Source organism: Corvus brachyrhynchos, unplaced genomic scaffold, assembly GCF_000691975.1.
Source record: "Corvus brachyrhynchos isolate BGI_N302 unplaced genomic scaffold, ASM69197v1 scaffold85, whole genome shotgun sequence".
NCBI classification, from domain to species: domain Eukaryota; kingdom Metazoa; phylum Chordata; class Aves; order Passeriformes; family Corvidae; genus Corvus; species Corvus brachyrhynchos.
The window spans coordinates 11,115-22,929 of record NW_008238634.1 but is presented as its reverse complement, the minus strand read 5'-3'; the positions used below and the strand labels follow the sequence as shown (position 1 = coordinate 22,929).

The following is an 11,815-nucleotide window of genomic DNA, read 5'->3' as shown; positions in this document are numbered from 1 at the left end:
AGCGGGCAGTCCGGAGCTCCGTCCCGCGGCCTCCGCCCCGTTCCGGCTCTGGTCCCCGCAGCCGTACGGCCTCGGCCCTGGGTCCCGTGCCGCCCCGGCGCTCCCCGGCTCCGAGCCCCGCGGTGATGTGTCTCCACCCTCGTTTCCCTGGGGATAAACGGTTCTTTTTCCATTGAGATTCCTGCTCTGCTGGGTGTGGGAGAAGGCTGTACGTTTTCTTCTACAAAATCTTTCCAGGTTTCAGGGATGACAGAGCAGTCAGGGCTGGAGATCACTCAGTTTAGCCCCCTGCCCAGGCAGGGTCACCTGGAGCAGGTGACACAGGAACGCATCCAGATGGGTTTGGGCTGTCTCCAGAGGTGAACACTCCAGGCCCTCCATGTGCAGCTGTCCCAGGGCTCTCTCATCCTCCATGAAGGAAGTTCTTCCTCATGTTGAGGTGGAACTTCTTTTGTCTTAATTCCTGTCCTGTTGCTGGGCACCACCAAGAAGAGTGGCACCAGCCTCTTGGCACCGCCTTGGAGAGATTTGTGTGGATTGATGGGATCCCCTCTCAGCCTTTCCTTCTCCAGCCTAACCAGGCCCAGCTCCTGCAGTCTCTCCTCATGTGAGAGATGCTCCAGACCCCAAAGATGCTCTTTGTGCCCATCACTGAACCCTCTCCAGTAGCTCCTTGTCTTGTACTTGTGACCCCTCAGTGCGACAGCCAGAGTTTAATTCTCTTCTCTGCCTGCTGGCAGCTGTTCCAAACCAGTGTCTCTCAAAGTTTGGTTGCGTTTGGGCTTTGCCGGAGCTCTTCCTGTGAGATGGTTGCAGCACTCATGGAATGGTTTGGGTTGGAAGGGCCCTTAAAGCCCATCCAGTGCCACCCCTGCCATTGCTCCAAGGTTGCTCCAAGCCCTGTCCAGCCTGGCCTTGGACACTGCCAGGCATGGGGCAGCCACAGCTTCTCTGGTGCTTCCACCACGCAGATTTGTTTGGTTCCTCACTGTCTCTGTAATCCATACATGTTCTGTCTTCTCCAGCCCAGCATCAGAACCTCACTGGGCAATGCTGCCCCAAGGAGCCCCCCTTATTTTTGGGACAGTTACTGTGTGGTTGCAGAGCCTGTGGTGGAAGCAGTTGGGTGAATTCCCGGTGCTGTGGGAGCAGTGGGAGGTGGAAAGCAGCTGGGCTGTGTGGAGCAGAGGAATTACAGCGGGTCTGTAGGTCTGCCCTTGTTCTTGCACACTTGTGTCTCTCTGGGCTGTAGGGAGTTTGCTGCGGGTTGCTGGGATGGGGGTAACAGCTGTGCCGTGGTTCTCCTGCAGCCATTTTTTTTTGGGCACGGACACCTCGCAGGGCATCCCGCAGCTCGTCAGCAACATCAACGCGTGCCAGGTGATCGCCGAGGCCGTGCGCACCACGCTGGGCCCGCGCGGCATGGACAAGCTCATCGTGGATGATCGGGGTAGGCACGGGGCCGGCAGCAGTGCCCTGGGAGTCATCTCCCGGAGCAGCCGATTTGCTTCATCTCCCTGTCAGTTAAACCCAGCATCTGCATGTGTGTAAATGGCAGCAGCCTCACCTGAGCTAAGCTTGCCTCTCACAACAGAGGTTCACTTTCAGTTTCGGTGTCAGCTGAACACCTCGATGTCCTCTGTAGAGCAAAGGACAATTGCCAGTCCAGCCTGAGGATTCCCTGTTTTCTGCCTGCCAGCCTGGGCTGGGGCACCTGGGGAGGTCCAGGGTCAGTGGGGTTGGGTGTATCCAGTGTGAAGCTGTGCCAGACAGGAGAAACAAAGAGTCTGAACCTGTCGTCGGGTATTTTTGGCCATCTGTACTTCTTTTTAAATGAGGCTCATGATACCTGTGGAGTTACTCAGCAGTTGTGGCTGAGTGTGAGGTCAGTGGATGTTCCTGGCTTGATTTTTAATCTTTTTTTTTGAGTGTGATTTAGAGATGAGCTTTGCCCTCACTCTGAAAAGACTTGTATGAAGTCACCAAACTATATATTATATTTTTTACTGAAGGGTGGGGTGAAAAGTCTTAGTATTGTCTTTAAATAGTTTTTACAAATAGGAACTGTAATAAATCCTTGTTCAAAAGGATAATTGGATTTAAATTTATCTAACGATAACTAACACAGTTTCTAGGCTCTTTCTTCATGTGAGTGTCAGACTAGAATATGGTTTTATCTGTCTGGGGAGCCTGTTGAGAAGAGACAAATGAATTCCAAACCTTTGTTGCAGTGTAAAGTTGTTCTGCTCTCAGACTGGCTTCACTGAACCTGCTCCAAAATGGGCTGAAAAGATTCAGTTCTGGTGGAACAGACGAACCTGCTGAGATCTCCTGACACCCCCCAGAGACAGGGCTTTACCCCTGGTAGTGTAAAACTGCCTTTAACTTCCTGTTCTCCATCACCCCCAGGCAAAGCCACCATCTCCAATGATGGGGCCACCATCCTGAAGCTGCTGGACGTTGTCCATCCGGCCGCGAAGACCTTGGTGGACATCGCCAAATCCCAGGATGCAGAGGTGGGAGAGGAGCCTGGCTGTGCCAGGGAGCGTAACAGAGCAGCCTGAGTGTCAGGGGTTCCCTGGGCTTTGTGGTTAATTGTGGTGGGAATTGCTCCAGGAGTGCTGGGACTTACTCTGCCTGCTCTGGAGGCAGCCTGGGAGAGCTGGGAATGTTGCCCTGGAGAAGGGAGTGAGCGTGGGAGAGCTGCGAGCCCCTTGCAGGGCCTAAAGGGGCTCCAGGAGAGCTGCAGAGGGACTGGGGCCAAGGCCTGGAGGGCCAGGAGGCAGGGAATGGCTTCCCACTGCCAGAGGGCAGGGATGGATGGGAGATTGGGAAGGAATTCCTGACTGAGGGTGGGGAGGCCCCGGCACAGGTTTCCCAGAGCAGCTGTGGCTGTCCTTGGATCCCTGGCAGTGTCCAAGGGCAGGGTGGACGGGGCTTGGAGCACCCTGGGATAGTGGAAGGTGTCCCTGCCCTTGGCAAGGGGTGGCACTGGCTGGGTTTTAATGTCCCTTCCCACCCAAACCACTCGGAATCCCTGGGGAATTCAGCCACAAATCTGTGAGCAGAGAAAATCCTGAGCTCTGGTTTCCCTGGAAGCCTTGGCGTGGTTTTGCAGCTGCTGTCGGGGGGTCTCTGCGGCGTGGGGGTGACCCAGCGTGGGGGTGAGGGTGACACAGTGTCCCCTGTCCGTGCAGGTGGGCGATGGCACCACGTCCGTGACCCTGCTGGCGGCCGAGTTCCTGAAGCAGGTGAAGCCCTACGTGGAGGAGGGGCTCCATCCCCAGATCATCATCCGCGCCTTCCGCACGGCCACGCAGCTGGTGAGGCACGGGCTGGGGGATCGCTCCCCGGGGTGCCTGGGCCAGCTCTGTGCCAGCCACAGCGGGATAATGACACACTCCAGGGAAAAGCCACTTGGGAATGGGCGTGGGCAGTGCCAGCAGCGATCTGCTCCTGTCCCCCTGCAAGCAGCAGTGCCTCTCCCGGTGCCTGTGCCTGCTGTTACCAGTCCGTACCTCTGGAGTGCTGTCACTTCCTTTGGGTTTTTTCCCAAGAAAGAATGAATCAGTGGAAAACTCATTTCCCATTCTGCTGTTCTCTGCTGCTCCTTAGTAAACCGTGTGTCTCCTGGAGCCTGTTGGTCCCATTAAGCTGATTTTTGGAGGTTCACTCCTCAATAGCCCTTTGATTCCCAGGATCTCTGCTGAAAACAGCGGAGCAGCTCTGAGCCTCCTCCCACTCCTCATATATTGGTGTGTTCCTTGGAATTACTGCACTGGCAGGGGTGGAATAACTTAAACACTTGACACTTCAGTGGTGTTGAAGCAGAGAACAAAAGATAAAATACAGAGAGAGAGGTTGAGGATCTCATCAGCTCGGGAGCATAAATCATTAATCCAGCTGTTGCTTTTTTGCCAGGCTGTGAACAAGATCAAAGACATCGCTGTCTCCGTGAAGAAGGAGGATAAAGAGTAAGTTTCCCTCAGAGATGACCTGGTTGTGTTCTGGGCTCCAGTTAAGTGCTGTGAGGGTGCTCCTGAGTTCTGTGGCTCTGGCTGAGGTGTCCAAATGGGACCTGGAGCTGCAGCTCCCACTGGGGTTATTCCCAATTTGCCTGGAATTTCCTGCTCCTGCAGGGGCAGCGCTGTGTTCTCGCTTGGCTGCAGGGAGTGATGTAGGGCAGTGTCTCCCAGTGCTCACGGAGGAAGCTGGGCACCAAAATAAATGGCCTGATTTCTTTTCTGCAGCGGTGGAGTCTCGCAGCTCCTGCTGCAGTCAGTGGCAGTGTTAAATCTCAGCACTTCCCTGAGGATCAGATCCCTTTTTAGCTGTCACACACCGGGGTAGATAGCTCCTAGCAGTGAGGAAGTGATCCCTGCAGCTGAGGGGAGAACACTGGCGTTCCTTTTCTCCCTGGATTTTAAGTTCTTGCCTACTTGACCTTGCTAATACCTGCAGTCAATCTCAAGTATCTCAACTGCGTAAGCATCTTGAGTAAATCAAGATGGGTTGTCCAAACCAAATGCTGAACAAAGGCTGGAAAAAAACCCAAATATGGTCCTGTGATGGGAAATAGAGTGGTTCCCATGGTCAGCAGGGACTGGGGGATAGAGCCTGGCAGCTGGATCCACACATCCCTGGTGTCTCTGTGTCACCTATTCTGCTGCACATACATTATCTGAGTTAGTGCTTCAGGGCATGTGCTGCCTTTAGAGGGTTTCAGAAACATCCTCCTGCCTTGGGATGAGGAAAAGGACCTGCCCTTTTTTGATTTTAGGTGCCTAAATCAGTCTGGTCAGTGCTGGGCTGATGCTCGAGCTCTGAAAAGGAGACCGGGATTTGATAGTTTGGGATTTGTGCCTTGTTCTCCCTGTGGAGAGGAGGGAGCTGATCATTGCCCCCACCAGAGAGGATTTTGGGCCCCTCATGACAAGGGAGCCGTGGAGGGGCTGGAGCTGTCCAGGGAAGGGAATGGAGCTGGGAAGGGGCTGGAGAATTCCTGAGGGAGCTGGAAAGGGGCTCAGGCTGGAGCAAAGGAGGCTCAGGGGGGACCTTGTGGCTCTGCACAAGTCCCTGACAGGAGGGGGCAGCCGGGGGGGTCGGGCTCTGCTGGCAGGGAACAGGGACAGGAGGAGAGGGAACGGCCTCAGGCTGGGCCAGGGCAGGCTCAGGGTGGACACTGGGGAAATTCCTTCACTGCCCAGGGCAGGGGTGGAGTCCCCCCCATCCCCAGAGGGATTTCAGAGCCCTGTGGATGTGGCACCTGGGGGCAGGGGCAGTGATGGCCTTGACAGTGCTGCACTCAATGATCTTAAATGTATTTTCCAGCCTAAACAACTCTCTGATTAACAAAGCCTCACATGGTGTCTGGAGCTTGTGAAAAGATCTGGCAGGTGACCAAATCCTTGTTTTCCCTCTCCTGCAGTGAGCAGAGGAGTCTCCTGGAAAAGTGTGCAGCCACAGCCCTGAGCTCCAAGCTCATCTCCCAGAGCAAGGAGTTTTTCTCCAAGATGGTTGTAGATGCTGTGATGATGTTGGATGACTTGTTACAGCTCAAGATGATCGGGATAAAGAAGGTGCAGGGAGGAGCTTTGGAAGTAAGTGTTGTTGGAGCCTTCCTGAAGGGATGGGAGACAGGGATCCCAGCTCTGCTGGGGGGTTGGCTCTAGCAGGAGTGCAGCCTGACTTGACAGCGCCTGTCAGGGAATTCCCAAAGTGGAACAGAGCTGTTGGTGTGAAGAGAAAGCTTGGCACATAGGGCTGGATTTCTTTTCCATAGGTAGAGAATCTGTTTTTTGAGCTAAATGCACCCTTCACCTCACTGCCCTCTGCAGCAAAAGTTGTTACTGGTACAAATTCCATTTATCTCTCTGCGAATAATGATTTTTTTTTTTTGGTGGGAAATCTTTGTTACTTCTGGATCCAAAAGTCCTGGGTGTATGTAGGATTACTGGGTTGGGAAAAATGCAAGGAAAACCTCATGAGGAAGCTGGTGTAGTGGTGGGCAGGGCAGGTGGGATGTGTGGTTTATGCCACAGGGCTGAGAAACCCGTTGTGTCTGGGGCTGCACCTGGGTACGTGGTAGGGATTGTTCCTGGCTGTGGGACAGCCCCTGTGGAGAGGGAGATTCAGACCCTGATTTCTCCCAGGAAACTGAGGAGCTCATGCCAGGGAATGGTGTTGGGCAGGGCTGCCCTGCTGCAGAAAGTCTGGGAGCTGGTGATGGAACTTGGAAAGACAAACCAGAGCAAAAACCAGTCCCCAGTGGGGCTGTGGATGAGAAATATCCAAGTTCAAAGGGGAGGAATGGGAAAGAGATCAGGGAGAGAACCGATTGCTCCCCTCCTTGATCTTCAGGTTGTGCGAGGAGTTTTTGGCTGTGGAGTCTTGAGGAGTGTAGAGAGGAAGCTGCTTTTGTGAGCTGAAAGAAATCCTGGCTGCTTATTTCCTCTAAAAGTGGGTTAATCAAGGGAGGCAGTGCTGGGAAGGCTTTGTAAATGAGGCCTCTGGAAGCAGGGAGTGTCCTGTGGGAGTTGTTACTAACCCTGTGCAGAAAACCCTGGTGGCTGAGCCTGAGGCAAATCCCTGTGTTCCAGGACTCCCAGCTGGTGGCTGGAGTTGCCTTTAAGAAAACCTTCTCCTACGCTGGGTTTGAGATGCAGCCCAAGAAGTACCAGTCCCCCAAAATCGCCCTGCTCAACGTGGAGCTGGAGCTCAAAGCTGAGAAGGACAACGCCGAGGTCAGAGTGAACACAGTGGAGGTGAGAGCCACAGGGGAACCTGGCCTGCTTCCTATCCCTGGGACACCTGGGGGCTGCTCATCCAGTGGGGTAAGGGGGAGGTGGGAGTGCCATGGCTGGGACAGCTGGGGGGTGTTCACCTGGAGAAGGGGAGGCTCCAGGGAGAGCTCTGAGCTCTAAAGGGGCTCCAGGAGAGCTGAGAGAGACTGGGGACAAGGGCTGGAGGAACAGGGAAGGAATTGCTGGCTGGGAGGGTGGCGAGGCCCTGGAATGGAATTGCCAGAGCAGCTGGGGCTGCCCCTGGATCCCTGGCAGTGCCCAAGGCCAGGTTGGACACTGGGGCTGGGAGCAGCCTGGGACAGTGGGAGGTGTCCCTGCCCATGGCAGGGGTGGCACTGGATGACCTTTAAAAGGTCCCTTTGCACCCAAACCATTCCATGATAAATGAGTTTGCCTTCTGCACATCCTTCACCTTTGGAAACACCTGGTGGGTTGTACAGCCCCGTTTGGAATGGGGGTGCAGCAGCCTGGGAATCCCAGCAGGTTCAGGACACGTTTCTGAGCTGTCACTGTGCCCCAGCTGGGCTGGGCCACCAGCTCTGCAGTGGCTGCCTTAGGCCTAACAAGTGGCCTTCCAGGGAAAGCTTATCCAGCAGTGCTTGGCGTGCTGCAAGAGCTCCTCAGGTTTGAGCAGGCATTTGGGCAGTGCCATAAAACAGGGCCCTCCTGACTGGAGTGCTTGGAGCAGCTCTGTGCCAGGGCTGCACGTGGGGCGTTCCCTGTCCCCTGGCACGGGAACACCTGTCCCTCTCTCCTCCCTGCCAGGACTACCAGGCCATCGTGGATGCCGAGTGGAACATCCTGTACGACAAACTGGACAAAATCCACAAGTCAGGAGCCAAGGTGGTGCTGTCCAAGCTTCCCATCGGGGACGTGGCCACCCAGTACTTCGCGGACAGGGACATGTTCTGTGCCGGCCGCGTCCCCGAGGAGGATCTCAAGAGGACTATGATGGTGAGCTCCCCTGGTTTGGAGTAAAGCCTCTGTACTCAGTTCTGACACCCCCAGGCTGGTCATTCCCAAACAGCTGCTCACAGATCTCACTGCTCCTTACAAGGATTCGAAAGGCCAAGGCTGTTCCTTGGTGGGATGAGCAGTCACACACTGACTGCGCCCGCGCTGCTCTTTCTTTCTCTGGTGGTGTTGTGTATAAAGATCTAATCAGTGCATCAGTAGAGGTTTATTTTCCCGAGTTCTTCCCTGTTCCATCATGAGTGGTTTTTTCCTGAGCTTTCTTTGTGTATCTCCTGGACTCTGGAGCCTGTGAGTCAGCACCTTGAAGCTGCATGATCTTACTTTGCTGTCGAGGGTTGGCCTGGGTCCGTGAGATGGGAGGGAGGAAAAGGGTTTTCCTGAATCTGGTTGCAGGGTGGGTTTGCACCAAGTCAGCAGCTGGGCTGTCCCTGAAGAGTGGAGCCTGCTGGGGTGTGGATTGTCAGCACTGGTAATTCTGTTTGTCTCCATTCCCTGCAGGCCTGTGGGGGATCCATCCAGACCAGTGTCAATGCCCTGTCAGACGATGTGCTGGGCCGCTGTGAGCTCTTTGAGGAGACCCAGATAGGGGGAGAGAGGTAAAGACACCAGCTGCAAACCTGCAGTGCTGGGCAAGCCCTCTCACAGCAGGTAGAAAAGTTGGGGTCAAAGCATTGGCAGGTTCAGCCTCTCAAGGTGTTGAGATGAAAATAAGGCTGTTACAAAATGCGTATTTTATTGTATCCAAGAGCTGCTTTTTGAGGCTGAGGGAGGGGGCAGGAGCAAGATTCATTGAGCTCTTACCTCTTTTAAATCCTTTTAAAAATACGTGTGTGTGTATTCTGCAGTGCCTTGCAGAAAGCACGGTGGTACTGTTGCATTTGTGACGGAAAAGCAGCACACTTTGGGGTTGGTTGTGGCACTTGTCTGACACCCCACAGTGACACTTCCCTGTCAGGGCAGGTGAAGCTGGGGACAGTACACTGGGGTCCTTCCTGTTGCTGGAGGAGCAGTCCTGTTTGGGGCTGGCTGCTGCCTTCTGTGCTCCTGCCAACTGCAAACTGGGAGCTCCAGTTCGGAGTGAATCCCTGGGAACAGGAAGAGAGTAGAGTGGATTTTCCTGGGTCAGCTGGAATTTCACTTCTGCGTTCCTTGGCTCTGCTCCTCCTGAGCCCAGGATCTGCTGGGGCTGTGAGGGGGACAGGGCTGCAGGGTTGGCTGTGTTCCCACACTGCCTGTCCAGCAGCAGCTTCTCCATCCCCAAACCCTCCCTTTTCCAGGTACAACCTCTTCACGGGCTGCCCCAAGGCCAAGACGTGCACCATCATCCTGCGCGGGGGCGCGGAGCAGTTCATGGAGGAGACGGAGCGGTCGCTGCACGACGCCATCATGATCGTCAGGAGAGCAATCAAGGTGAGCCCGGGGCAGCCTCCCCCTGCACTGCCAGGGGACCCTGGCACAGCCAGGACTCTGGAAACCTCCACACGCACCAGGGCTTGGCTGAGGGCTCTGTGCAGAGTGAGCAGCAGCCCATGGGTTCGCTCGAGTGCTGTTCCCTGGCCAGCTCAGCGTGGCTTTGGCAGCGTTTCCAGCTGCTTTCCAGGCACTTTCCTGGGTTTTGCCTGCACTTCTGCACAGCTGTGACTGGTGCTTGCTCCATCCTCCACCCTAAAGGGAGCAATCTCCTGGCTGTGCTGGTTGCATCTTCAGGAGATGGAACAGCAGGATTGTTGTCACATGCCTGTCCATGCCCTTAAAGCCACTCATTCCCTCTCTTGGTGCCCAGTCCGAGGGGATGACAGTCCCCTGGCTCTGAGGGCAGGCTGGCAGCACCAAGGCCCCTCTGGATGTGTGTTTGGTCCTGGGTGATGCTGTCAAGCTCTGGGTGTTTCTGGGTTACACAAAAACGTGTCACTGTAGGGATGGCTTCTGGTTAAAAACAGCTCTGAGGCTGCGTGTCCTGAGAGGCTAGGAAGAAGCACGTCAGGATTTTTGGAGCTGTGGCTTTAGAAAGAACGTCCTGATCTCTCCTGAAAAAACAGCAGAACTGATCTGCCAGGTGCTGCTGCCAATATCTTTAGTTTTGGATGCTTTATGGAAGTGAGGGAAGTTTCCCTGGCCCGAGTGGGCTGTGAGCTGCCATCCTTCCCTTGGTACAGTGTCCCCAAACCCCCTTTACCCTGTGCACAGCTGAGATGAGCTGCTGGAGCTGCCGCTGGCGATGGTTGGTGTGTCCCTGCAGCTGCCAGCAGCGCTGTCAGGCAGTGCCAGGGGCAGCAGCAGCCAGGGCTGTGGGCTGCCCTGGGCTGCAGGCCTGCAGTGCCCTGACAGAGCCCTTCCTGCTGTCCCCTGCCTGCCACGAGCGCTCCTGTGTCCCCGCAGAACGACTCGGTGGTGGCGGGCGGCGGCGCCATCGAGATGGAGCTCTCCAAGTACCTGCGGGACTATTCCCGCACCATCCCGGGCAAGCAGCAGCTGCTGATCGGGGCCTACGCCAAGGCCCTGGAGATCATCCCCCGGCAGCTCTGCGACAACGCCGGCTTCGACGCCACCAACATCCTCAACAAGCTGCGGGCCAAGCACGCCCAGGTAGGGCCCCGGGGCTCCCGGGGCAGAGCCGGTGTGTCCGTGATTCCTTCCTCCCGGGTGTTCCTGCTGGAGCCTGTCAGAGCCCGTGTAACTCAGCCAGGCCGTGTTGATGCTGTGCCCCTTTGATTAAATGCTGTGTTTGTTTCAGGTCAGGGGTGGGCTCAGCACAGGTTGCTATAAATGGAAAGGAGCTGTTTTCCCTTTGATCCCAGCTGTCGGGTGACTTCCTGAGCTGGGAGTTCTGATTTGCTTCTTAAAAATGCATCATTTGTCAGGAAGGAGCTGCTGTGTTAAACATGAAAGGAATCAGTGCAGGAGCCAGCTGAGCCGAGTGCTTTACACAGGAGCTGCAGGCTGAGGGTCCCAAGTGCTGATCTCGTGGAGATCCCAGCTCCAGGGCTTGGAGGTTGCCCCTTGGATTCTGTCACTCCCACCACGTTTCACCCTGCTGCTGATGGTGGGGTTTGGGGGAATGCCCCAAAACGAGTGTGCAAAACCCGGGCAGTGAGGCAGCAGCACAGGGGGAGTCAGTGCCGTGAGGCTTCTACGGCTCCATGGCAGGGGCTGCCCAGGGAGGTTTGGAGTGCCCATCCCTGGAGGTGTCCAAGGAAGGCCTGGATGTGGCACTCAGTGCTCTGGGCTGGGGACAAGGCGGGGATCGGGCACAGCTTGGGCTCGATGGTCTGGGAGGGCTTTCCCAACCTCAGTGGCTGTGATCCTAAACTGGAATGAGACTTCTCTTCATGAGGCATCGCTGGCACTGGTGGCTGAAAGCAGAGACTGCTCAGTTTGGGTTTCGTGTGTTTTCCTCAAACACTTCCTTCCCAGCGGAATGGGAGGGAGGCTCCAGCCTCTCCCTGCACCTTTGCTTGTCCTTCCCTCCCAGTCTTTCCTCAAGTCCCATCCAGCCCTGAGAGCAATCCCTGTCCCCTCTGTCCCTCAGGGTGGGATGTGGCACTGATCTCTGTCCCCTCTGTCCCTCAGGGTGGGATGTGGCACTGATCTCTGTCCCTCAGGGCAGGATGTGGCACTGATCCCTGTCCCCTCTGTCCCTCAGGGTGGGATGTGGCAGTGATCCCTGTCCCTCAGGGCTGGATGTGGCACTGATCCCTGTCCTGCTGTCCCTCAGGGTGGGGTGTGGCACTGATCCCTGTCCCTCAGGGTGGGATGTGGCACTGATCCCTGTCCCTCAGGGTGGGATGTGGCACTGATCCCTGTCCCGCTGTCCCTCAGGGTGGGATGTGGCACTGATCCCTGTCCTGCTGTCCCTCAGGGCTGGGTGTGGCACTGATCCCTGTCCCTCAGGGTGGGATGTGGCACTGATCCCTGTCCCTGTGTCCCCAGGGCGGGATGTGGTACGGTGTGGACGTGACCAACGAGGACATCGCTGACAACTTCTCGGCGTGCGTGTGGGAGCCGGCGGTGGTGCGGATCAACGCGCTGACGGCCGC

At 56.0% G+C, this 11,815-nt stretch overlaps 2 protein-coding genes across 2 annotated transcripts in view; one reads left to right on the top strand and one right to left on the bottom strand.

Annotated features, from left to right (window-relative positions):
- The window catches only part of PRADC1 (protease associated domain containing 1), a 3,984-nt gene extending 3,570 nt beyond the window's left edge, over positions 1–414 (bottom strand). Inside the window, exon 1 of the mRNA XM_008636080.1 lies at positions 307–414. Coding sequence (XP_008634302.1) covers positions 307–414 — 108 coding nt within the window. The remainder of the gene's footprint in view (positions 1–306) is intronic.
- Positions 415–1,303: 889 nt separating this feature from the next.
- Positions 1,304–11,815, top strand: part of CCT7 (chaperonin containing TCP1 subunit 7) — an 11,524-nt gene continuing 1,012 nt past the window's right edge. The window contains exons 1-11 of the mRNA XM_017737367.1: positions 1,304–1,450; positions 2,410–2,516; positions 3,198–3,323; positions 3,922–3,974; positions 5,429–5,600; positions 6,600–6,764; positions 7,569–7,757; positions 8,277–8,374; positions 9,056–9,188; positions 10,158–10,364; positions 11,709–11,813. Of these exons, the coding sequence (XP_017592856.1) occupies positions 1,423–1,450; positions 2,410–2,516; positions 3,198–3,323; positions 3,922–3,974; positions 5,429–5,600; positions 6,600–6,764; positions 7,569–7,757; positions 8,277–8,374; positions 9,056–9,188; positions 10,158–10,364; positions 11,709–11,813 (1,383 nt within the window). The 5' untranslated portion in view covers positions 1,304–1,422. The remainder of the gene's footprint in view (positions 1,451–2,409; positions 2,517–3,197; positions 3,324–3,921; positions 3,975–5,428; positions 5,601–6,599; positions 6,765–7,568; positions 7,758–8,276; positions 8,375–9,055; positions 9,189–10,157; positions 10,365–11,708; positions 11,814–11,815) is intronic.